This window comes from Engystomops pustulosus, chromosome 1 (assembly GCF_040894005.1).
Source record: "Engystomops pustulosus chromosome 1, aEngPut4.maternal, whole genome shotgun sequence".
Classification (NCBI taxonomy): Eukaryota; Metazoa; Chordata; class Amphibia; order Anura; family Leptodactylidae; genus Engystomops; species Engystomops pustulosus.
In genome coordinates, this window is record NC_092411.1 from 103,386,135 (window position 1) to 103,410,833 (window position 24,699).

At 43.6% G+C, this 24,699-nt stretch overlaps 2 protein-coding genes across 4 annotated transcripts in view; one reads left to right on the forward strand and one right to left on the reverse strand.

The window, feature by feature from the left end:
* Positions 1 to 12,893, reverse strand: part of LOC140129117 (polyadenylate-binding protein 2) — a 30,303-nt gene extending 17,410 nt beyond the window's left edge. Inside the window, exons 1-3 of one of the 3 annotated variants that reach the window (XM_072150709.1) lie at positions 12,755 to 12,893; positions 9,979 to 10,404; positions 8,959 to 9,857 (exon numbers count right to left, since the gene is read on the reverse strand). In XM_072150709.1, the coding sequence (XP_072006810.1) occupies positions 9,708 to 9,857; positions 9,979 to 10,395 (567 nt within the window). In that variant the 5' untranslated portion in view covers positions 10,396 to 10,404; positions 12,755 to 12,893 and the 3' untranslated portion in view covers positions 8,959 to 9,707. Of the gene's footprint in view, positions 1 to 8,958; positions 9,858 to 9,978; positions 10,405 to 12,501; positions 12,652 to 12,754 lie in introns of those variants that run through there. The other 2 variants (XM_072150708.1, XM_072150710.1) reach the window with 2 other exon arrangements.
* Positions 12,894 to 13,079: 186 nt separating this feature from the next.
* On the forward strand, positions 13,080 to 21,783 carry PPP1R3E (protein phosphatase 1 regulatory subunit 3E). The gene is made up of 2 exons (XM_072150706.1): positions 13,080 to 13,672; positions 19,396 to 21,783. The coding sequence occupies exons 1-2, from the start codon at positions 13,259 to 13,261 to the stop codon at positions 19,888 to 19,890; spliced, it is 909 nt and encodes a 302-aa protein (XP_072006807.1). The 5' UTR covers positions 13,080 to 13,258; the 3' UTR covers positions 19,891 to 21,783.
* Positions 21,784 to 24,699: the final 2,916 nt, after the last annotated feature.

Below are 24,699 nucleotides of genomic sequence, written 5' to 3' on the forward strand. Positions count from 1 at the left end.
TCAGACAGTGGGGAAGTTGTTGTCAGGGCAGGAAGTCCGAGGGGGGAGCAGACTGAGGGATCGGAGGATGATGAGGTGACAGACCCAAGCTGGGTTGAGAGGCCGGGTGAACACAGTGCTTCTGAGACGGAGGAGAGTCCTCGACCAGAACAGGTTGGAAGAGGCAGTGGTGGGGCCAGACGGAGAGGCAGGGCCAGAGCTGGTGCATCAGCGCCAAATGTGTCAACTAGTGAAGCTCCCGTGGCGAGGGCTCCTGCGGCGAGGGCTAGATCTTCAGAAGTCTGGAGGTTCTTTAAGGAAACACCGGATGACCGACGGACTGTGGTGTGCAACATTTGCCAAACCAGGCTCAGCAGGGGTTCCACCACTACTAGCTTAACTACCACCAGTATGCGCAGGCATATGAATGCTAAACACCCCACTCAGTGGCAACAAGCCCGTTCACCTCCGGCCGTGCACACCACTGCTCCTTCCCCTGTGTCAGCTGCTAGTCAGCCCCCTGCCCAGGACCCTGCCACAAAAACCCCATCGTCGCCTCCACGATCCTCCACAGCATCCACCAGCGTTCAGCTCTCCATACCCTAGACGCTGGAGCGGAAACGCAAATATAGTGCAACCCACCCGCACGCCCAAGCCCTTAATGTGCACATCTCCAGATTGCTTAGCCTGGAGATGCTGCCCTATAGGCTAGTAGAGACCGAGGCCTTTCGCAACCTCATGGCGGCGGCCGCCCCTCGGTATTCGGTCCCCAGCCGCCACTACTTTTCCCGATGTGCCGTCCCAGCCCTGCACCAGCACGTGTCAGACAACATCATCCGTGCCCTGACCAACGCCGTTTCTGACAAGGTCCACCTGACCACGGACACGTGGACGAGTGCTGCCGGGCAGGGCCACTATATATCGCTGACGGCACATTGGGTTAACTTGGTGGAGGCTGGGACCGAGTCTGACACTGGGGCTGCTCATATACTGCCGACGCCGAGGATTGCGGGGCCTACCTCGGTCCAGGTGTTTCAGGCCTACTATGCCTCCTCCTCCTCCCACCCCTCCTCCACCTCCTCCTCCGAACTACCATCAGTCGGTAGCTCTAGGCACAGCAGCAGTGCCGTCGCTAAGCGACAGCAGGCGGTGCTCAAACTGCTGAGCCTAGGCGACAAAAGGCACACCGCCCAAGAGCTATTACAGGGCATCACGGCGCAGACTGATCTGTGGCTGGCACCGCTGAACCTCAAGCCGGGAATGGTTGTGTGTGACAACGGCCGTAACCTGGTGGCGGCTCTGCAACTCGGCAGACTGACACATGTGCCATGCCTGGCCCATGTGTTAAATCTGATAGTTCAGCGTTTCCTCAAGACATACCCCAATCTGTCTGATTTGCTCACGAAGGTGCGCCGCATCTGTGCGCATTTCAGGAAGTCCAGCCCAGATGCTGCCACTCTCAGGGCAGCTCAGCGCCGCCTCCAACTGCCCGCTCACCGACTGTTGTGCGACGTGCCCACGAGGTGGAATTCAACACTGACCATGTTATCCAGAGTTTACCAGCAGCGCAGAGCGATTGTAGACTGCCAGATGTCAACTTCCACCAGAACTGGTAGTCAGGTCAGTCAGCTTCCTCAAGTCTACAATGAGGAGTGGACGTGGATGTCTGATATCTGTCAGGTGCTGAGTAACTTTGAGGAGTCAACACAGATGGTCAGTGGCGATGCCGCCATCATCAGCCTCACCATCCCGCTGCTTGGCCTGTTGAAAAACTCTCTGGTCAGCATGAAGTCGGAAGCTTTGCGCTCGTCACAAGAGACAGGGGAAGAATATTCCCTTGTTGATAGCCAAAGCACCCTCAGGTCTGTTTCTCAGCGCATATCGGAGGAGGTGGAGGTGGAGGAGGATGAGGAGGAAGAGGAGGAGAATGTTGGTGAGACACAAGAGGGGACCATTGTTGAGTCCTTTACTGTTCAGCGTGTATGGGCAGAAGAAGAGGAGTTGGAGGAGTTGGAGGAGGAGGAAATGGACAGTCAGGCCAGTGAGGGGAGTGAATTCTTACGCGTTGGTACTCTGGCAGATTTCATGCTAGGCTGCCTATCCCGTGACCCTCGCGTTCAAAGAATTTATTCCAGCACCGATTACTGGGTGTTCACTCTCCTGGACCCACGGTACAAGCAAAATCTTTCCACTCTCATCCCTGCAGAGGAAAGGAGTGTGAGAATGCATGAATACCAGCAGGCCCTGGTGCACAAGCTGAAACAGTATTTCCCTTCTGACAGCGCTAGCGGCAGAGTGCGTAGTTCTGCGGGACAAGTAGCGAGGGAGAGTAGGCGAGCAGGCAGCTTGTCCAGCACTGGCAAGGGTACGCTTTACAAGGCTTTTGCCAGCTTTATGTCACCCCAGCAAGACACTGTCACCTGTCCCCAGTCTCGGCAGAGTAGGGCTGATCTTTACAGAAAGATGGTGAGGGAGTACGTAGCTGACCATACCATCGTCCTAAATGATCACACAGCTCCCTACAACTACTGGGTTTCAAAGCTGGACATGTGGCACGAACTGGCGCTGTACGCCTTGGAGGTTCTTGCCTGCCCTGCCGCTAGCGTCTTGTCCGAGCGGGTTTTCAGTGCAGCTGGTGGCATCATCACCGATAAGCGTACACGCCTGTCGACTGACAGCGCTGACAGGCTGACGCTTATTAAAATGAATAAAGGCTGGATTTCTCAGAATTTCCAATCTCCACCAGGTGAAGGAAGCTCAACCTGAATAATTGATCCACTCCTCCTCCTCCTCATTTTCCTCCTTCTCCTCCTCTTTGTACAGTAAAGCAGAGGAAAATGGCTATTTTTTGACAGGGCCCACTGGCTCTTGCTATAGTACTTCATGCATTTAATTTTTCTGGAGGGCCACCTACCCGGTCCTCTGTTTGAAACAATTTTTGTGAGTGCCACATACAGGCACTCAATCTATTCCATTTTACTGCAGGGCCACCTACCTGCTCCTCTGGTTTGAAACATTTTTGGGACTGCCACATACAGGCACTCAATCTATTCCATTTTACTGGAGGGCCACCTACCTGCTCCTCTGGTTTGAAAAATTTTTGGGACTGCCACATACAGGCACTCAATCTATTCCATTTTACTGCAGGGCCACCTACCTGCTCCTCTGGTTTGAAACATTTTTGGGACTGCCACATACAGGCACTCAATCTATTCCATTTTACTGGAGGGCCACCTACCTGCTCCTCTGGTTTGAAAAATTTTTGGGACTGCCACATACAGGCACTCAATCTATTCCATTTTACTGCAGGGCCACCTACCTTCTCCTCTGGTTTGAAACATTTTTGGGACTGCCACATACAGGCACTCAATCTATTCCATTTTACTGCAGGGCCACCTACCTGCTCCTCTGGTTTGAAAAATTTTTGGGACTGCCACATACAGGCACTCAATCTATTCCATTTTACTGCAGGGCCACCTACCTGCTCCTCTGGTTTGAAACATTTTTGGGACTGCCACATACAGGCACTCAATCTATTCCATTTTACTGGAGGGCCACCTACCTGCTCCTCTGGTTTGAAAAATTTTTGGGACTGCCACATACAGGCACTCAATCTATTCCATTTTACTGCAGGGCCACCTACCTGCTCCTCTGGTTTGAAACATTTTTGGGACTGCCACATACAGGCACTCAATCTATTCCATTTTACTGGAGGGCCACCTACCTGCTCCTCTGGTTTGAAAAATGTTTGGGACTGCCACATACAGGCACTATCCAAATTAAATTGTCTCCATAGCAGCCTCCACACGTTGTCTCCATTGCTACCTCCAAAAGTCGTCCATATAGCTGCCTCCATACATCGTCCCTTTATCAAACGAGGTGTGTCAGGCAGAAATTTGGGTTGTTTTCATGGATTACACATCAAAGTTGTTAACTTTGTCGCCACCCTGCTGTGTTATCCACAAAATATACTGGCAAACTTTTACCATTTAGGGATATTATTTCAGCGCTTCTTGCGCATCTGTTTACATTCCCCTCACCCGCCATATCCTAAACTTATAAGAACGCTACTACACTTGATCTTATACAAAAGGTTCTTAGAAGTGCTGTTTGGGGAGTAGCCTAGAGACAGGGGCTTGAATTGGCGAAAGCTCGCCTGGCAGCGGAGCGCCAGCTCCATGCGCATCATGCGCTTCTTGCGCATCTGTTTACATTCCCCTCACCCGCCATATCCCAAACTTATAAGAACGCTACTACACTTAACTTGGTGCAGGCTGGGACCGAGTCTGACCCTGGGGCTGGTCATATACTGCCGACGCAGAGAATTGCGGGGCCTACCTCGGTCCAGGTCTCAAAGGCCTACTATACCTCCTCCCACCCCTCCTCCACCTCCTCCTCCTCCGAATTACCATCCGTGGGCATGGCGCCATCAGTCGGTAGCTCTAGGCACAGCAGCAGTGCCGTCGCTAAGCGACAGCAGGCGGTGCTGAAACTGCTGAGCCTAGGCGATAAAAGGCACACCGCCCAAGAGCTATTACAGGGCATTCCACATCAAAGTTGTTAACTTTGTCGCCACCCTGCTGTGTAATCCACAAAATATACTTGCAAACTTTTACCATTTAGGGATATTATTTCAGCGCTTCTTGCGCATCTGTTTACATTCCCCTCACCCGCCATATCCTAAACTTATAAGAACGCTACTACACTTGATCTTATACAAAAGGTTCTTAGAAGTGCTGTTTGGGGAGTAGCCTAGAGACAGGGGCTTGGATTGGCAAAAGCTCGCCTGGCTGCAGAGCGCCAGCTCCATCCCAAGATCCAACTAACATAGTTGCAGCACCTTTAATCTACTACTAGTTCACTGCCTCCATAATAATAATAATCTTTATTTATATAGCGCCATCATATTCCGTAGCGCTTTACAAATCATAGGAAACAAATACAAATGTATTGTAACAGAGCACAACATTTGTATGGAACAACAGGAGTGAGGTCCCTGCTCGCCAGAGCTTACGGTTTATGAAGATGATGGGGTAACACGAGGTAAAAGAATATTTAACGGTCAAGCCATTCTTCTTAGGGAATAGAACAAAATATAATAAATGGAATTGCTGTCGCTTGAACCACTCAGCCGTCATCTTATATACCAGGTCCAGGGTGAATGGGACTGCAGAGAAGTCTGGTGCCTGTTGGTTGCTGGATAACAGATGGGAGGACGACACAGGACGGGTTAGTAGAAGAGTTAAAACTTCATGCAGTTAATGAGTGTTATAGGCTTGCCTAAAGAAATGGGTTTTAAGAGCACGTTTGAAACTTTGGAGGTTAGGTATTAGTCTGATAGTCCAGGGCAGAGCATTCCATAGAATTGGTGCAGCTCTAGAGAAGTCTTGGAGACGCGAGTGGGAGGTCCGCACTAGGGTAGAGGTTAATCTAAGATCACTGGCGGATCTAAGAGCACGGGTTGGGCGATAGACTGAGATAAGAGAGGAGAGGTAGGGGGGTGCAGCATTATACAGAGCTTTATGGATGAGGGTTATTATTATTTTAAACTGTATTCGAAAGGAGACTGGCAGCCAGTGCAGCGACTGGCATGAACTGTAAGCATACATGGTCCCCTTATCAAACGAGCTGTGTCAGGCAGAATTTTGGGTTGTTTTCATGGCTTCCATGTTAACTTTGTCGCCACCCTGCTGTGTAATCCACAAAATATACTGGCAAACTTTTATCATGTACCGATATTATTTGAGCGCTTCTTGCTCACCTCCTTTGGTTCCTCTCTGACACCCATTGGTTTGAAGCCTGAGTCCAATTAGGGTATGTCGCCATGCCACTCTCTAGCCTGCTGCCGCTGCCTCTGCATGCCGTCCCCTGTAGTGTCAGGGTCAATTATTGGATGTTTTACATGCTATCTAGCTTCATTCTGTCACTCTGTCATGGCCATGCTGTTGCCCATAATTTCGGCATAATGGTGCGATTAAGCAGCCTCAGAGGCATCCATGCATGCTGCCCCTGCTGTTTCCTGTCCATTTCCGTGGTGTTTCCATCCTTTTCTGAGGTTCCCAGGTGTTTGGCCAAGCTTCCCTGTGCAGAGCCTTGGTCCCCTTGAAAAATGCTCGAGTCTCCCATTGACTTCAATGGGGTTCGTTATTCGAGACGAGCACTCGAGCATCGGGAAAAGTTCGTCTCGAATAACGAGTACCCGAGCATTTTAGTGTTCGCTCATCTCTAATTATGTTCAATAAAGTATCAATAAAGTACTATCATATTGTATAACATTTAAACACTTTTACTTCTCAAATCGATTTTGAGATACATTTTTTGTCACATGTTGTACTTCATTTAAATGGTAAATTTGGGCTGCTAACTTTTCCGTTTATTTATAAAAAAAAAAAAAATAATAAAATTTGCCATTTTTAAAGTTATCTCATTTTTAGGCAGAGTTTTACCACCTAAATTACTTGCTAATAACATTTCCCATATGTCTGCTTTACGCTTTCATAATTTTTTAAATGTCTGGATAATTTATATTGATAAATGTCACACGCCTTACAAACCAAAATCTTAAAATTTTGTATGCGATTTCTACCGAACTCGGGGTGGATGTTACTTGTAGGGGTGTACAGCGAGGCACAGAAGGGAAGGGTTTTGGCTCCTAGATTTTAGAGGGTTTTAGTTGGTTCATGGTGCTCTTTTTTGAGCTATAAAATATTTGTTCATCCGTTAATGTTGCCATGCGAGGGCTTATTAATTGCAGGTTGAGATGTCCTATTGCTGAAAACGTTTTTTTGTTTGTTTGTTTTTGAGGGGGAGGGGGGGTTGTAGAAAAAAATATACATTCTGTAATTAATTTTTTTACTTTTTTTTGTGCTCACCATATTGCCAAGGACAAAGGGTGATGGCACACATGGTGTTTTGAATGCGTTTTTAAGCAGTCTGTAAAAAACGCATCTTGGCAAGTTCGAATTAAGATAATTGGTCAAACCTGTCAAAAACTGATGCGTTTTCAAAAAAATGCATGCATTTTTTGACGGCCTGCTTAAAAACGGCCCAAAAACGCGTTCAAAATGCCACGTGTGCCATCACCCTAAGAAAGATTTATTCAAGGGGTCAGTACAATTCCTACAATACCAAATTTCTATCTCTTTGCTTACGTCGTACTAATTTTGTAAGATAAAACCTTATGTGGGGAAAAAATATATAATTTTTGCATCACCATTTTCAAAGTAGCATAACTCTTAAGGAGTAACTGTAAAGGTTTTCCACTAATCAATAGCTCTTGAGATGTAAAACAACTTTGTTACCTATATTCAGGAGTTTCCTTGCTATCCCCCTCAGATTACCTCATTGCTGCTTCCTCTCCATGTGCTGATAAGCCCCAGTTACTGAGTCGGTTTCATGGGAGGGGAGGAGCTGTTGCTCCCTGCTCACAGAGGAGGAGAGAAGCAGAGCTGGATGTGTCAAAGACAGTGAATGCAGATGTCTCCTACACAGAATAGTGAGGTACAAAATCTCCCTGTTCCCTTTCAGTCCCTCCTTTCCAGTCTGTGATTCTACAGAACTTTCTCTGCACCTCATGATGCTCCCTGCAGTACCAGCTCTGTGCAGATAAGCTATTAACCCTTAGTGCTCACACAGCACAGGCCATTGACTTCATGTACTAATGATTTTTACCACTTATTACATGTTCCCTGCTCCTCCATGTGATGGAATCTGCCAGGCTGTCACCATGTACATCCTCTATGTGCAAAGTTTACTGGATTTACTTGTGGGAAATTAAATTTATTTACTGCTTAATAGAGAGAAAATAGGGCATCATGGGATCTGTGGGCAAGTTTGCTGACCTCAGCCTGATGGCATAGACACAGACATTAGTCTCCGCCCACTTCACCTCTAGTGAGAAAGATTTTTGTCTAACACATTCAGAACAGAAAATGCCAGAACTTTGGAAAGAAAAGGACAGCTTACAGTTAAGCTTTAATTTTTGGTATATATTGTTGGATGAGAGTTTGCATTTTGTGCAACATTTATTGATACTGGTTTTTGATCACTTTTTATTGCATTTTATGTGGGACAAAATAGGTAAAAATCTAAGCCGTAGCCATTGTACATTAACATTTTTGAAAGCACCAGTGGGGCAAAACGCTCACTATATCCCCCAACATTGGAGAATTTGTTAATGGGTCATATTCTTTTATTTCACGTCATGATTCTTTACTTTTTTTAAAGCACACCCATGGGGTAAAATGCTCACTATGTGACATGAACTAAATAGATTTGGTACTCCTGCACTCACAGATGTACAACACCTATATAAACTAATATGATACTGTCAGGATAAGGGGCAAGAAGGGAGAAGGGGGCAAGTGCAATTTTAACATTTTTGAATGTGTTATAGAATAGGGAATAATGAATTCTTGATTAAATATATGCTGCTTACATCACAAACAAAGTCCTACTTGTATAGTCCTGCAATTGGGCAGGTGAGGTCAAGGTGTATGATGAGTGGTCCCCTAGTGGATACAGTTGTGTACCCCTCTCACTACAATTTCATGAATGGTTGAAAGCTACACCAAGAGGACCATTACCTCTGTTTTTATGCACAGTCTGGTCCTTCACCCCTTCTGGAGCGCACCATACTCCCTGCTCCAGGGAAAGCTGTGTGCCTAATCTGTAAATGTTAAACGTGCTTCAACTCGTCATCTCACCCATTTTAGGAAAACTGTTTTTGTTTCAACTGCAGTGTCTAAATGCAGTAGGCCAATACTACCGCTAAGTGAGTGATGCAGGTCACAACTTTAGTACACTACAGGACAGCAGTTAGCGCCTGTCTGACACAAATAACAGCAAGAGAATTTCTACAAATGTTGACCTGCTGGGGGGTACATAAGCACTCAATGGATCATCTACGGCTCCTTTCCTTCACACATCACCAGGTCATCAAAGAAACAGGGCTTCAGTAACTGAACAGTAAGCAGACAGTTGTGGCTAAGAAATCTTTAATGCATGGATAAGATTTTCTTAAATTTTCTTTTGTAATAGTGTTCTGCAGAGAGGAAGCCACTGCTCCCTCATGTGAGAATAACCTAGGTGGGAGCTACCTCCTCTTGGCCATCTTTCCATATGAGGGCTGACAAAGATATAAATTTGTTATAAAGTAAACCAAGGGTTTAAAGGGTGACATACAAAGGAATAAACTAAGGCTGCAATATTCGGGATAATCATAACTGAAGAACCAAAACAAACTTGCACTGCGCACTTCTTTCCTAATATTTTGAGTGGTTAAAAGGAATCCAACAGTTACAAATAATTATTTTTTAAGTTGTTGATCTTTTTTTTACTGCCCTAGAAAAGCATAGGAAAGATTCTGCTGGAGAGGAAGAAGCTCCCACTATTTCAATTAAAGTGTATGACCAGCAGCAAGAAAAAGCAATAAATACCTGCACTGCCTCACAGACACAAATGCATACAGAGCAATACAGCTTGCTCTTCCATACACAAAGCATCACAGACACAAGCACTGCTTCCACACTATCACAAGTTTACTTCACATGCACTGAAAAATATATGGCTGCAGACATGCCTATATGCACAGCGCCAATACACATTCTCTCTCATACCTAATGTACATATATCTCTGGACGATGCCATTCAGCTCCACACACACAGATGGTTGCGCATGGATAAGCACACTGTTTGCAATGAACATTTAGTGTCTGGTGTATTAGATGTCACTTGCTGGCAAACAGAGCTCCCACTGTCATAAGAGCCCCCAGAGCCACGGCCCCGGTCAGTACAGTCTTCAACGAAGCCCAGTTTCCTTCACGTTGCCTCCTTGCTTCTTCTATAGCGCCATCTCCATAAAGAGCCAGGAAACCATTCTAAAGAGACAGAAGTAAAGAGGACCATTAAGATGTATCAGTTTTACAGTGCAAGAAAAAGTCATATTGGGAAATAGATTATCAACCTATTCAGTGTTGCAATCATATAATGCAGCCTCACCCAGCCACCGTTGCTCTGCATCCAGTCCCTCAAATTGGTCTCAATGTAGGTCACCATCCAGTCTTGGATCCGTGGCAGAAGAGGAGCCATCTCCTTGTTGACGCTCTCAGCGCAAAGTGCAGCACCAAACACAAAGAATGCTACCACACGACCCCAATTCACCCCACCTTGGAACAGGCCACTAGCCACTTCTGCAAAATGTGTATATGCTGTGCCAGGAGTCACGTGTATCTGTGCGGATATTTCACTAAAAGCCTGTCGGAAACGCTCCTCAAATTCATCTCCAGCAGTCCGCATGGCTGAATGAAGGGGACATGACGCAGGTTGATTTGGTTCTGCAACTAAGCTTCGCTGGCACAATTTATACCGGACAAAGTCTTCCACCAGGGGGCGGGTTCTTGGGTCAGACTGCGCCATCCAGGCTTTCTAAGGAGAAAAAAAAAAAAAAAAAAGAAACCTTTTTGCAATTTAAAAAATAGAAATAGCAGTAACATGAAAATAAACATATTTTCTATGATCATCGAAAGATATTTCAGGGGAATGCTTGGACAAGGTATAAAAACATTAGATATCGCGATCATCGTACAGTGAAGAGATTTGTTGCCGATTCATGGCACAGACGGTTTGTGCAGATAAAGGTAGAATGAGGTTACTTCCAGGCAAGTTCACCGGTTTAAGAGAGAAGCTGCTAAAATGCCATTACAAACCAGCAAACAGATATTTGAAGCTGCTGGTGCCTCAGTTTCTGACTGACCACTTTCTTCCATGACACAAAAAGAAGAATCGTTCTTTCCGGGAGAAAAATCATCTTCATGCAGGAAAAGTACCAACTCATTCTGCAAATATACATCTGTGTCATTGACTGCTATAGGCTTTAAAAGGAGAGAATCTCATGTTGTGGCCACCATCTTCCCCTGACCCTGTAGAGAAAATACAGGGTATCATCAAGCAAAAGATCTATGAGGGTAGGAGGCAGTTCACATCAAAACAGCAGCTCTGGGAGGCTAAGAAATCTTGCAAAGAAATCAAAGCAGAAACTCTCCAAAAACTCACAAGTTCAACAGATGCAAGAATTGTGAAGGTGATATCAAAGATGGGTCCTATGTTATCATGTAACTTGGCCTGTTAAGATCATTTGGATAGAAATAGCTTTTGGTTTCAGTGAATGTGACCTCCTAATGCTGCAAATTCAACAAATGACAATGTTCAGACAATGTTTAGAAACTGCTGTGCACAAGAACTTGGAACTGTGTATATTGAGTTTTTTTTTTACTGTTGTCATTGGAAGGTTTGTTAATAAAATTTGATTTGTACTATAATGGGTAATGAAATTTATTACACGGACTGTCAATTGCATTGACCCTTTAGAAAAATCAGAGATAAATATAATTTGTATAATACTTTGCAACGCTGTGTGTGTATATACCAACATACAAATAAGGTTTGGCAGCACTCCAAATTTGAAAAAAAATGTAAAGTCCCTTTTATTCCAAAGTGTCCATGCAACATTTAAGCACCTACTCACTGAAAGACGCCAATGTGTAGGAGCTGAAACATTGCATGGACACTTGCATGGAATAAAAGGGACTTTACTTTGTTTTCATTTTTGGAGTGCTGCCAATCCTTATTATTTGTATATTGTTGGGGCTGAATCAAACCCTCAGTGTTCCACATGGTAAGAAGGGATTATGCTGCAAAGACAGTAACCTTTGTTACTTCTGTTATTTTACTATATACTGACCTATAGCTGACATTAAAAGGTTAATCTCTTAAAGGGGTTTTCCCACCAAGCAAGTAAGGCCCTATCCACAGGATAGGGCCCAATTTTCTGATTAGTGGAGGTCTCACAAAAACAAGGGGTCCGATAGGGTCCCAGGTACCTCAGTCGGACCCCTCCGAGTAATGGCACAGACAGCCACGCAAGACCGATCCTCTCCATTGAGCTGACGGAGATTGCTGAGTGTGGCGCTCTGTAATCTCCATTAGCTCCATAGAGATCTCCAGGAGCTAGAAATTTGTGCTGAAGTGTGAAACGACTTGTGGACCCCAATCTTAGTCACAACCGATGCGACCTATTAGTTATGTCGTCTCATGACATATCGAGCTTTATGCTCAATAAAATAACAGCTTTAGGGGATCTTTTTCTAGATATGTACATTGTGTACGGTCCACATTATTCCTACTGGACATGCAGAAGTGCATGGATGACTGAGTGTTCTTAGTAGCCTGATGGGAATGTGGCTAGTGATGGTCTGGTGATGTCAGCATTTATTGGGCACAGACTGTGAAGTGTACAACCTGCTAACATCCAGTTGTCAATAGATTTCTAGGAGGAACAACAGAGGGATGACATGTGACACAGCAGAGGGCGGCGGATGGATGATGCATGTGTAGTACGTAGACCCCACCAGGGTGACTCCTAGGCCAGGCAGGAGTCACCTGCCCCTCAGATGTGCAGTCAGGTGCACAGGACTCCTGCAGCTCAGCCATTGGCGCCCTCTCGGTCGTGGCCCCGCCTCTCACCAGTCATGTGCTGCTGGGGGACCCCCCGGAGCCTCCTGCTGGTCCTCTCATGCTGCTCTCCACCACCTCGGTTCGCTCCTCTCTCCTTTTCGGTTTCAGTGTAATCCACTTCCGGTTCTGTCATGGCGACGCCCGATGACGTTGACACATCTTCGCTAGGCCCATTCTGATTGGATGGGGCAGACTGGCCTACGAAGAAAAAAATACCGCCATACCGTAATGTACAGATAATAGGGACAGCATGCGCCCTCACCTCACCTACGGCGAGCCGCTTCTCTCCAGGTGTCTAGAGCCGTAAAGTAGTAACGTGCGGCAAAGTCATGTGAGCTGTGACTGCGGACTGTGCGGCTGTGCTCCGGGTGTCCAGCACCGCATGTGACTGCACTGAGCTCCGGCCATGCGGCGCCGTGTGCCTGCAGTGTGCGGCTCCTGGGTGCAGTGCTCTCCTCCAGTGACGGTCCAGACTCCGGTGCCCGTCATGCCGGCTGCCGCCACTCTTCTCCGCCGGTTTCCTCATGCAGGCGCCTGCTCCCGTACAGATCACCTTGCACTGGGCTCCGCCCTGCAGCTTCCCTCCAATGTGCTGTGTGTGCAGGAGGAGCGTATGCTGCGGCAGTGCTCGGAGCATTACGGTAGTGGTCCAGGAGCCTGCAGGATGCTGAGCTGCGGGTGATGGAGTGCAGTAGTAGGACAGAGGACACGGGGTGAAAGGGCATTGATGGCTGGCTGCACACCTCAGAGAGGCTAGCTCAGGGTCATGGCTCGTGCCTCTCGGCCCCCCGCAGGGGACATCCCCAGAAACCTGAGTTATATTGCAGGATTGTATGAGCGAGCCTATTACCGCACAGCCAGACCCAGCATAGAGGAGCAGGATGAGGTGGACGAAGGGCAAACATCTCCTGGCCTGTCCTGTACAGTAAAAGCCCAGACTGCTCCTCGTAGGTGGAGATCACGCTCCGCACCTGCGCTGAGAGTGTCCCGTGTGGAGCGACACCGAAGTCCGGAGACCAGGAAGAGGGTGCGCTTTGCTGACGCTTTAGGCTTGGAGCTGGAGTCTGTCCGCCACTTCAGACGTGAAGACATCCCCTGCATCCCTCAGCATGTCACCTACCGACTGCAGAAAGAACTGATGGAGCAACTGGGAGGCTCGTGCATTGCCAGGGATGATGTGGTATGTACTGTGCTTTGTATTGTTGTGGCTGTGCCTTATAGGATCCTTTTACTTCTTTACCATTCTGCAGGAGTGAGGGATTACACCACACATATGCAATGATCCTTTCCTACATTCAACTTGTTATCCTGCAGCATTGATCCAGAGCCAATTTCATTATAATAGCGTAGAATTCCAGATCCGGCACCTTTAGCACTGTAACACTCTTAAAAGGACCTTGTGGAACTGTTTAAATGGATTTTTTAAAATATTCCCCTACCTCCAAATCTTCCTACACCGAGGCCTATCAGTCACTAGTTGAACCCTGCTATGATTAGATTAGATGTCTTTGATTTTATTATTTTCTTTATACTATGGAACACTCATAAAGAGGATAAGTGGTGGCATGTTGTCAACAGTATACACACCTGCTACAGTCTAACACAGGCCGCAGCTTTAGCACAATGTCCCAACTGAGTCTCTGTATGCAAACAGAGAGCAGCAGTTACAGGAGGAGTAATGTACATTGTTTGCACCTTGAGTGCCAAAAAACATAATACTGTATAAGAGCACACAATAGAAGGGATATTTATAACTGTTTTCCACCACTGTATTGTATCGGTGTGGCATAAGTTTTTATAGCAATAATCTTAAGCGCCATCATATTCTGTAGCGCTTGACAAATCATGGGAGCATATACAAATAAATTACTACATTATGGAGTAAAACTTGGTCATATGGAAACAATAAGAGTGAGGGTCCTGCTCGGAAAACTCAGTCTTATGAGTATAAGAGCTTGTATAATGGTCCAGCCATTCTTTACAAGGGAACAGAATAAAAATAATTTAATAAATAAAAATGCTGCCACTAAAACCAGCCATCAGCCACCATTTTATATACAGAGTCCAAGGTCAGTAGAACTGCAGGGAAGCCTGGAGCTTGGTATTTGGTGTCTACAAGTTAACAGAGCGGAGGAGTACACAGGGTGGGTTAGTAAAGAGAGTATTGAAGTTTTATGCAATCAAGGAATGTGATAGGTTTGCCTAAAGAGATCAGTTTTAAGAGCACGTTTGAAGCTTAGGAGGTTGGGTGTTAGTCTGCTGTCGGGCATTCCAGAGAATTGAAGCAGCTAGGGAGTAGTCCTGGAGACGGGAGTGGGAGGTTCGAGTTAAGATAAGAAAATAATCAAAGGTAGTTCTCAGATCGAAGATCACGGGTTAGGCGATGAAATGAGAGAGGAGAGATAGGGAGGTGCATCATTGTGCAGAGCTTTATGGATGAGGGTTATTATTTTAAACTGTGTTTGACGCGGGTGAATTGGAGTGACAATAGGGCCCCTTCTACACTTGCGTTTTTCACGCGCATGCTTTTGAATGGCAGAACTTGCCATTGCACTCTGACCCATTGTAATCAATGGGCTTTTTGCAGACTTTTTTTTCACGCACACACGCTTTTTTTTAACGTGCATTTAAATCTCAGCATGCTCTACATTTGCAAGTCACGCGCATGAAAAACGCACCATACAAGTCTATGGGGACGCATCAAAAACGCATTGCACTCTGAGACACATGCAAGTGCAATGTATTTTTCATGCATCAATTGCCATTGAATAGATAGAGCTCAGTACTGAGTCTTTTTCACATGCGTTATATGCGCATGAAAAATGCATTGGAATTGCATTGAAAATGTGTGTGAGAGACACTGAACAGTCTCTGATTGAACTCTGATGCAAAATGTCATTTTTTCACTGTCCAAATCCTAATCAGACTTTGACACGATCTGCAACGCAAGTGTGGAAGGGGCCTTAGTGTTTTAAAAGTTTGAATTTTAAGAAATGGGAGAAGCAGATGAGATGCATGGGAAGAGCAAGCAAATGATTGAACATGTGGTGCAAGGGAGAGGTCAGAGACGAGCAAAACCTTGAGACAGCGGGGCCTGTTGCGTCAGGGTTATGCTGGGACAGAAATAGAGAGGTTCATGATGTTGGGTTGGTTATTAGACGCTGGAAAGACAAGAAGTTCAGTCTTAGATTCAGTTTCAAGGAGAGAGTTGACATGAGGCACTAAAGAGACAATCACTCATGTTCTGTAGTAAGGTAGGGGTGATGTTGCGTGGATAAGTATAGAGCTGGGTATCATAAGCTTGAAGATACTTATCCTTATAGAATAGTTAGAATAGTCCATGAGTAATCAGGTTCAGACTCACACAAGAGTATGTCGTGGCAATGTTAAGGGGATATGGAGAGTGTTCATGGGCTGAGCCCTCTCCATACACAGAGGGTGTTTTACAGTAAACATCTGCCGCTAACATCCATGATCTGCACTATTATGTTGGTGTCACGTGGGCACCCCCATCTTGGATGCAATCTACCCCAGCACCGTCAAGGGCACTGACTGGTCCCTATGACAGCTGGGACCTTTACTGAGGGTTCAATGGCTGTCATGGGTGGGTCTGTAAAAGACCTTGGCAGAGGGTATCATACAGATTCGGTAAATTTCCTATATACTGCAATACAGGACTTATGAAGTATACCGGATTAGAACCCCCCCACCCCCACCCCAGAAGGCAAGTAATGGGGAACCATTTAGAGACCAAGTGCTACAACCAAAAACCAACTTATTTATTGCAAAGTACCAAAGCTGCAATTTAAAAAGTAACTCATTGCTCCCTGATTTGTCACAGCTGTCAATCGTATCGGCTTCCTGAGGACACCAATACAATAGAAAGAAGGAGGGGAATTTTGGAATATTATTCTGGCTTCTCTTCAGGGTTCCCTGAATTTCAGGGTTTAGAGCAGGAAATCTAATGATAATCCCGCTCTGTCCACACCTTCTCACTCCTCCTGTAGTCCCAGACAGCAAAGTATACGTTATTTTAAAATACCATTGAGTGCGGCACATCCTGGACTACCTCGGACTGCAGAAGGAGGCCATTGAGTCCTGTCTGGTGGTAATCTCTATACTGGGGTGACAGCCTGGATGCCAACATAAGGGGTTCTGAGTGCCACCTCTGGCACCCGTGTCTTAAGTTTGCTACCACTGCCCTAGGGTGACCTAAAGAAATGGTAAAAAAAAGGAAGAACATCTAAAATAACCAACAAACTAAAAGTTCGAATCGCCCACCTTACCCTAGATCAAACACAATCATAAACATGATAGGTATTGCCGTTTGATATCTACTGGATCATCCTGACCCAAAAGATAAAAGGGGGGTGTCATATGGACAACACCGTGAAATCCCTTAATATGAAGCCCATAAGGATATGGTGAAACAGTGTTGTCACTTTACTGAATTAGAATTTTTCCATCTTCCTAGTACACGGCGTGGAATATTAAATACAATAATTAATCACAGATCTTGCCATTCTTTGTGGATGGGAAAACTTCCAAAATCAAATAGCAATTTCCCCCACTGTACATGGAGATTAATACCCATCATCCATAATTTCAAACATGACATAAAACATATCTTTTATATTTCCTCTCCATTTGCCAGTGTTTATATGTTAACCTCTTCCATTATAAATACATCCTCCACAGAGCCCCCCCCCCCCCATTCCATGCTTTGTAATGTCTGATTTTATCTGTCCATGTCCTGCTTGTAAATGGTTGTGGAATAGATTGTTGCTATATACCATCTGTAAGACACACCACTTACCCGACTAGTATATCGTACAAAATGTGTTGTCAGAGTTTATTTATTGTAGCTGAAGCATCTCCCTGTGCATGCGAGTTCAGTCTTATTAGTTACAGTATCTACGAGTTGTAGCCATAAGTGCACAGTATGTGTTCTGTAAACTCGCCGTAAGAGCTTAAGATCAAAGGCAGTTTGCTCTCTGTCAATTCCAAGAATAGTACGCCTGTCACGTGGGGAAAACAGCACTTTTATTACTGAACTGGGATTTTCCTTTCTGGAAAATTTCCATGCAAACCACTTTTTAGCCCTCACGATAGTTGATGTGATCAGTCATTAAACCAATCCATATGGTTTTATTATTTATGTTTTCCATTATAAATACAAGCTTAGATACATTACAGAAGATTTTTTAAACTATCTGCACCAGATTCCTAAAATTATCAATTCCAAAAAACTGGCCTACATGATTGCCATCTTATTTTATGTGTGTGTGGCACTGATTTTGCTCCTTAACCAAAAAAGAAGGTCAACTTAGTGGGAAAGGGACTCTGTTTAGCAAAAAAGATGTACTGAAATTCCAGAGGGAATTTAGCTAAGCAGTAGTAGATGGGGTAAAGGCGGAAAATGTGTCGAGAGTCATCAAATTTATGATCAAACCCCTGTAAGCTTAGATCAAGCAGTCTCTAAGGGTACAAATGCATGTGTTTCAAAACTCAATGAAAGTGCTGAAGAGGGATTTGCGTAATAAAATTGATGTTAACATTTGAGTTTACAAAAAGCAAAAGTTAACATTAAAGGTACATTAAAGGACATCCTACTACCAAGATGACGGATTGCAAACTGGCATACTAGTGTGTACTCCCTCTTATTTGGCTTCCTATGACCTTGTTTTTAAAAAAAAAAACAAGCTTGAAAAATTTTGCAAATGAGCCTTGGGGGGGGGGGGGGTCTCTAGGTTCAATTAACACCTAAGCCTCATGGGTTCATTTGTATAATTTAAAAAGCTGTGTACTGTAAAAACAGAAGCATAAAAAGTTAAAAGAAGAGCAGATCCTGACAGAGGTGGCACACACCAGTATGTAAGTGTGCTAGGTTTACAATCATTCATCCCGGTGGTAGATGTCCTTTAACATATCTGCATTTACAAAAAAAACAAATGTTAACACATGTGTTGATGGTTGCTTTTTTTGTAAATGCAAATGTTAACATCAATTTTATTAGGCAAATCTCTCTTCAGCTGTTTTCCTGCGTTTTGCAACACATGTGCTTAACACCATGTGTGAATGCACCCTAAATAAGCACAACTTTTAACAAGCTTGCCTCTAAAAAAGGAGCAAGTGTCTGCTGTATTATTCAGCAAACACCTGCAGCTAACAGCTTTGAACAGTACGGGCACCACTGATAAACCTGTTAGATTCTGTGGTTAAATCCAATTATGACACTTGCTGTACCTCAAGGAAAGACTGTTACATCATTGTCATAGACAGGGATTCTTTACTGTAAGAACAGTGATACTATGGAGGAGCCTGGATGTTTGAAAGCAGAAATATAGCTTTATAGGAATTTCCAGGGATGGGTGATTGATGAAGTAATTTATTCTGCTATACAGGCAGTCCCCAGGTTACGTACAAGATGGGATCCGGAGGTTTGTTCTTAAGTTGAATTTGTATGTAAGTCGAAACTGTATATTTTATAATTGTAGATCCAGACAAAAAAAAAATGTGGCCTCGGTGACAATTGGAGTTAAAAATTTTTTTCTTTATTGGGACCAAGGATTATCAATAAAGCTTCATTACAGACACCTTACAGCTGATTATTGCAGTCTGGGACTATAGTAAAGCATCCAGAGAGCTTCACCAGAGGTCAGAGGGGTCTGTCTGTAACTATGGGTTGTCCTTAAGTAGGGGACCGCCTGTAATTGGAAGCAGGAAGGAAATGTTTCTGGAAAGAAATGTTTGAGGTATGATCTTTTTTTTTGCTTTCCTTGGATCAATGCTGTAGGATTATAGCTTTGACTTGATGGACCTTCATCTTTATTTACCTGACCATAAGCTACTAATATACTATGCAGAAAGCATTTCTAAATAAAATGTTGTTTTGTATTTCAGAATTGGTGCGAGGCTCGCCATGCATTATCCACATCATGGATAGTAGAGCGTGGGACATTGGAGAAACAAACCTGGGAGCGAAGTGCATGGGATCAACAGACATGGGATCAGCGTGTGTGTCTGCAGAGCATGCGCTGTGAGAGCTGTTTTTTGTGGGGTTCTGTTAGGGTTCTTGATTTAGCTTATGAAAAAAGAGTCACTATAAGGTATTCCTTGAACAAATGGCTTTCTCACCAGGATGCACATGCTCTATATGCTGCTCGTCTATGTCATGGTGGGCCTGGGCACCCTGGCACCGACCTTTTTACCTTTCGTCTTCCTCTCCCACAACTAGACCAGCCACATGCCTCATCACTAGAGTTCGCCATCTGCTATCAAGTAGGGGATGAGGAGTTCTGGGACAACAACAAAGGCAGAAATTACAGCCTTGTAAGACCTGAAAGTGGGTCTACTCGAACTCAGGAAACTGAAAATGGATGGATTCATTTCATATGACATATCTGCTCTCAACATTACCAAGAAACTATCATTGTCTTAAAGTAACACCAAAGACTAGAGAGAAAACATATGTTATAGATCAGAGACCTGACTGGTATACATGTATTGTTTGGCTAAAGTGTTGTAACCCACAGAATTTATTTACACATTCACAGTGATAGTCAAATCTTCATTAGATAAAATACATAACACCAGGCTGCCTAATATATGGGAACTATAATGATAACTTACAAGACAGGAAGCTTCCTGTCGGCTTCATGGCTCCCTGCCTTAGATGTACTCACAAGTGAAGGTCAAGTCTGTCATAAAGCCCTGCACATTAATTGGAGCAATGGGAAATATGGTGATCTTTGCAATGTCACAGGTCTCTAGGTATATATAGATGAATGCTTGTTCTCATATATCATGTAATGCTGAATCTGCGATAGAGGGTCCTAATGGAGCCTTCACCACTGATGTAAACTAGTAAACTGTTAATTTTCATTGTTCAATATATGTGCAAACCACAGATCCAAACTTGATACCTCAAATCATAATAGTAATGTTATGCAAAATTGGAGACAATGGCAACAGGACAAGTGCTGAAAAATGACCAGTTATCAAGTTGAAGAGGAGCTTTTCAATCCAGAAAGGATAACTTTCCACATGTTCTTGTTTAGATATGTAGCAACTGTAGTATTGCTGAACTAGTGGTGCAATTGGCTGCGCAGGAACAGGAGTCCTCCTGGCTTTTAGGAGTGTACTTACAGGGAGAAGCCACCAGGAGACATGAGCTACTAAATGTGGGGTTTTAACACTGCTCTGAGGATGTTCAGTAGTGGACCACTTATAGTCATAAAAATGGGGGAGTCCAATCCTTGGCTTCCAGATAATAAATGTTCGCACATGTCCTTATAGTCGTGGGAAACTGTAAATATAAAAAAGTACAACAGTGAGGAAGCCATAGAAATTGAGCTTAAATTTTCTCAAAGCTGAAATGCATACAGTAAGGTCAGCTATTATACTATGGTTGTTGGATGCTGAATGTTTTACCACTGCTCAAGTGCCTGTCATTCACCTATGTCTCCAACAATACGCAGTACCTTAAGTATCTTCTACAAAGATTATACTGTATGAAAATGTTTACATAGTCCTTTTTAGAAGTTGTAGTCAAGTTCAGGGTTCAGCACAATATCCACTATGAATATTTAGGAAACAACGCACTGGATGAGACAATTTTAATTCCATCCCATGGTTGAGGTTTTTACATAAATTATATCTTTCTCATTTATGAATGTAAATAAGGTCTTCTTTAAGACTGCTGACCTGCAATTCCTACCTTTTTCTTTTTTTCCTTCTGTAGTCGTTTGATCGGGAGTGATACTTGGGTCTATGTTATTACCAGAAAGAACACTGCCACACTTTTTAGCTCTAGATTAATTAATCTGTTGAGTGATTGAAGAAAACATGTTATAGAGCAGGAGGAGCAGAGCTGATTAATATAAAGTTTTGTCCAAAAAAGTTCTGTATAACTTGTCTTTGATGTAGCTGGAAGAGAAGTAGTGTTACCTCCACTAAGGTTCTATTAATGTCTGCTTTATGAATTTCTGTCCAGGCAGATTTCCTTTAACCTGCGTTATAAAACTGCCGCAGATTAGATCTGAAATCTGTAGTGCTGCATCGGGTTTACTGAGCCAACAAAACCTCTTAGTAATTCAGGTTGTTGTGCGCTCATATTGTACCAGTGAGTTTTACTTGGACCTTTTGGTTTTAATTGGATCTTTTTGGATAGCAAAAATAATATGATTGAAAGGGGAAAGGTATACAATAAAAATGTATAGACAATAGCTGTACTTTAAGGGGCTACATTTGTATTTGCTACTGTTGATTTAGGGTAGAATTGCTGTTATATATATATATATATATATATATATATATAACACTTTCACATATGGGCACCAGGCGCTGTACTGTGCTATACTTATTTTGGTCCTTGCCTTTGGTTTAGCGAGATGCTGTGATGATATGATGACAGCGTACTCCTGCTACAACTTCTGGCTGTGGCTTGTATTAGGCTGTAGTATTTGCTGGCTCTGTATTCCAACAGAGGCTAGTGGTGACAGGAGAATCCACACTGGGCCGGATGTATGGAATGAGATAACTATAGGTTCTTTATTATTTTTACACCAACTGTGACCCATGGTAAAAGGATAGGAAATATGGAAGTTGGCAAGAGGATGTTAAAACCATCTTAAAGGAAACCTGCCATGAGGAATTTACTATCATAAGTAGATTCTTCCTGCCTGCCTCTGCATTAATCTGCTATTTAATAATTCTGGAGCCTAACTTACTGATGGTAGATTCCTCATGGTAGGTTTCCTTTTAAAGGAAATCTACCACCAGCATGAAGGAATGTAAACCAAGCACACTGACATACTGGTGTGTGCCCACTCTGGCAGGATTTGCTCTTCTTCTAGCTTCTTATACCCTGGTTTTTACAAAGAAAGGCTTTTAAAATTATAAAAATGAGCCTGAGGGGCTTCAGGCTCCATAGATGTTAATGGAGTCTGGAGCCCCTCCCCCCCATTTGCATAATTTGTAAAGCCTTTTTTGTAAAAACAAGGGCATACGAAGCTTAAAGAAGCACAGATCCTGCCAGATGGGGCACACACCAGTAGGTCAGTGTGCTTGGTTTACATTCCTTCATTCTGGTGGTAGATGTCCATTAAGCTGTACATTAGATTTATATGCTTGGGGAAAGTACCCTGCATTTGTGCATAAAGTATTCATATACTTACCATGATGAAGGCCTCCTAAGTTTCCTGTTGGTCTCTGCTTCTGGATATTTTGCAGCCTACATCTGCAGATCCTCCTGGCATATACTTTACTTTTAAAGTAAGACTTGACATGATGTGAGCATTGCACAAATTGATTTAATATATATAAAAATTCAAGTAGAGGAGATGCATACTATATATTGGAAGTGAAGATTTTGTATATTTTGTGTTTTTAAAAGAAAAGCTACAGATTTTCAAATCCGTTGAGCACAAATATTGAAACATCCCAAATTCTTGTGAATTGGATGGCTTTATGTGATGTGTGTGCTTCTATGTAGAATACTTAGCACTGCATTTGTTGTATAGATGTGTGTGTATATATAGGATATATACTATTATGTATACCGTTGTAATGGCCTGTTGCTTATGCAGTATACAATATTATATTTATTGTAGTGAGAGCGAAGAATTTACTGAAATATTTGTGAGGCAGGGAATGTGCAGACTGTTTTACTTGTATGTCAAATATATGTTAGGTAATAAATAATCCTGAATGCATAGCCCAGTATATGTAATCTGATATGTGTTATGAATGGCCTGGCCCATTGGTATAGTCAAATTTATTAACGACAAATTGATAATACAGAATGTGATTGGGATCAAATAAAAAGAGGACCACTGTGCATTCGGACCTTGGGGACAATCAATAACTGTGGTCAGAGTACAAAGACACCAGACTACCCAAAGCCATATACTCCATCTTCAGAGCTCATGAGGTACAATCTGAAGAAGAGGACGGCATGCTATTGGCTACAGTTAACCCAGGAGAACTTTTTATTTCCATTAGTTATTCAATGTTGGGTAAAATGCAGGTGAGAATCTATGGTTCTAATCTGAACCTTTATTCAGGTTGTGTTGCATTACAAAAGTAGTGTGTACAATGAACGGCTTGGTGTAAACAGTTTTTTCACCATAGAGGCCTTCAAAAATCTTTTGCTGTGTTTGTTATTGTGTTGTCTAAATTCCCTGTCTAAAACCGCAAGCAAGTATGAAATAAAATGCAGTATTTGTGGGAAGATGCTAAATCTGTGTGATAGTCTTTTTTACACCGCCATTGCCATAAAGCTTGGTCATTTTTGCATGTGACATGCACTAGGGTGCAAGGTGAAGAGTAAGCCCAAATGTTTCCAATTAGCTGCTGTGACTTGGGGTGCGGTCACACGTTGCGTTCTTGGGCCTTTCTTGGCACATTTTTAAACGCATGCATTTTTGCTAGTTTAATGTGTTTGGCTGGTTTAAGCAGCTGTGAAAATATTAATACAGCTGCTTACAGAAATGAAGATTCAAACCAGTTAAACGCCTGGTAAACATGCAAAAACGCCTGAGTTTTGGTGTGCTTAAAACGTTCCCAGAATGCACCGTGTGACCGCCATTCCACGTGTCTGTATAGTCTGATGCCTGCACTATTTGGACAGTGTCTGAATAGTTAAGCCGTTTTATCAATTTATACATACATTTCAACTAGGAATATTAAACCACACAAAGTAGAGACCTGAAAAAACTGCACCTATTTTTACCTGTTCAAAAACAAAGTGGCAAACACAACCAGAGCTTGAGCCTAGGACAAGCTGCATTAAAACTGGGTATTCTTAAACACACAAGTAAATTTCAAATGTTTACTGGAATGATGTATTGGAGGCTTTGGCGCCTGCGGATGTTTGTCTCTGAGCTAATCTGTTTGCTAATCGCCTTGTCATCCAAGTAATGACATACTCGGTGGCAACAAATTATCAGTGTGCTCTTGAATAAAGTATATTTTCCAGCCTGAAAATGAACTAAATGTTACACTGGTCTAGTAACAAGGCACAGCAGACTTTGTGGATATCAAATGTAAGCTATATGGAGCTCAAGGATTCTTAGCATATAAAGTGGCAGTTTTTCCTGTCTCATCTCTGAGTATTCTTCACTCATCCCCATTGATTTACCCTCCCCCGTGGATGTTTCCTCTCTACCTTCAGCTCTGCATTTTTATTTTGGCTCCAATCCAAAT

Coding starts and splice junctions, on each gene's coding strand:
- PPP1R3E (XM_072150706.1), top strand. CDS start 13,259: ATGGCTCGTGCCTCTCGGCCCCCCGCAGGGGACATCCCCAGAAACCTG. Junction 13,673..19,395: donor GCATTGCCAGGGATGATGTG/GTATGTACTGTG, acceptor TTTGTATTTCAG/AATTGGTGCGAGGCTCGCCA.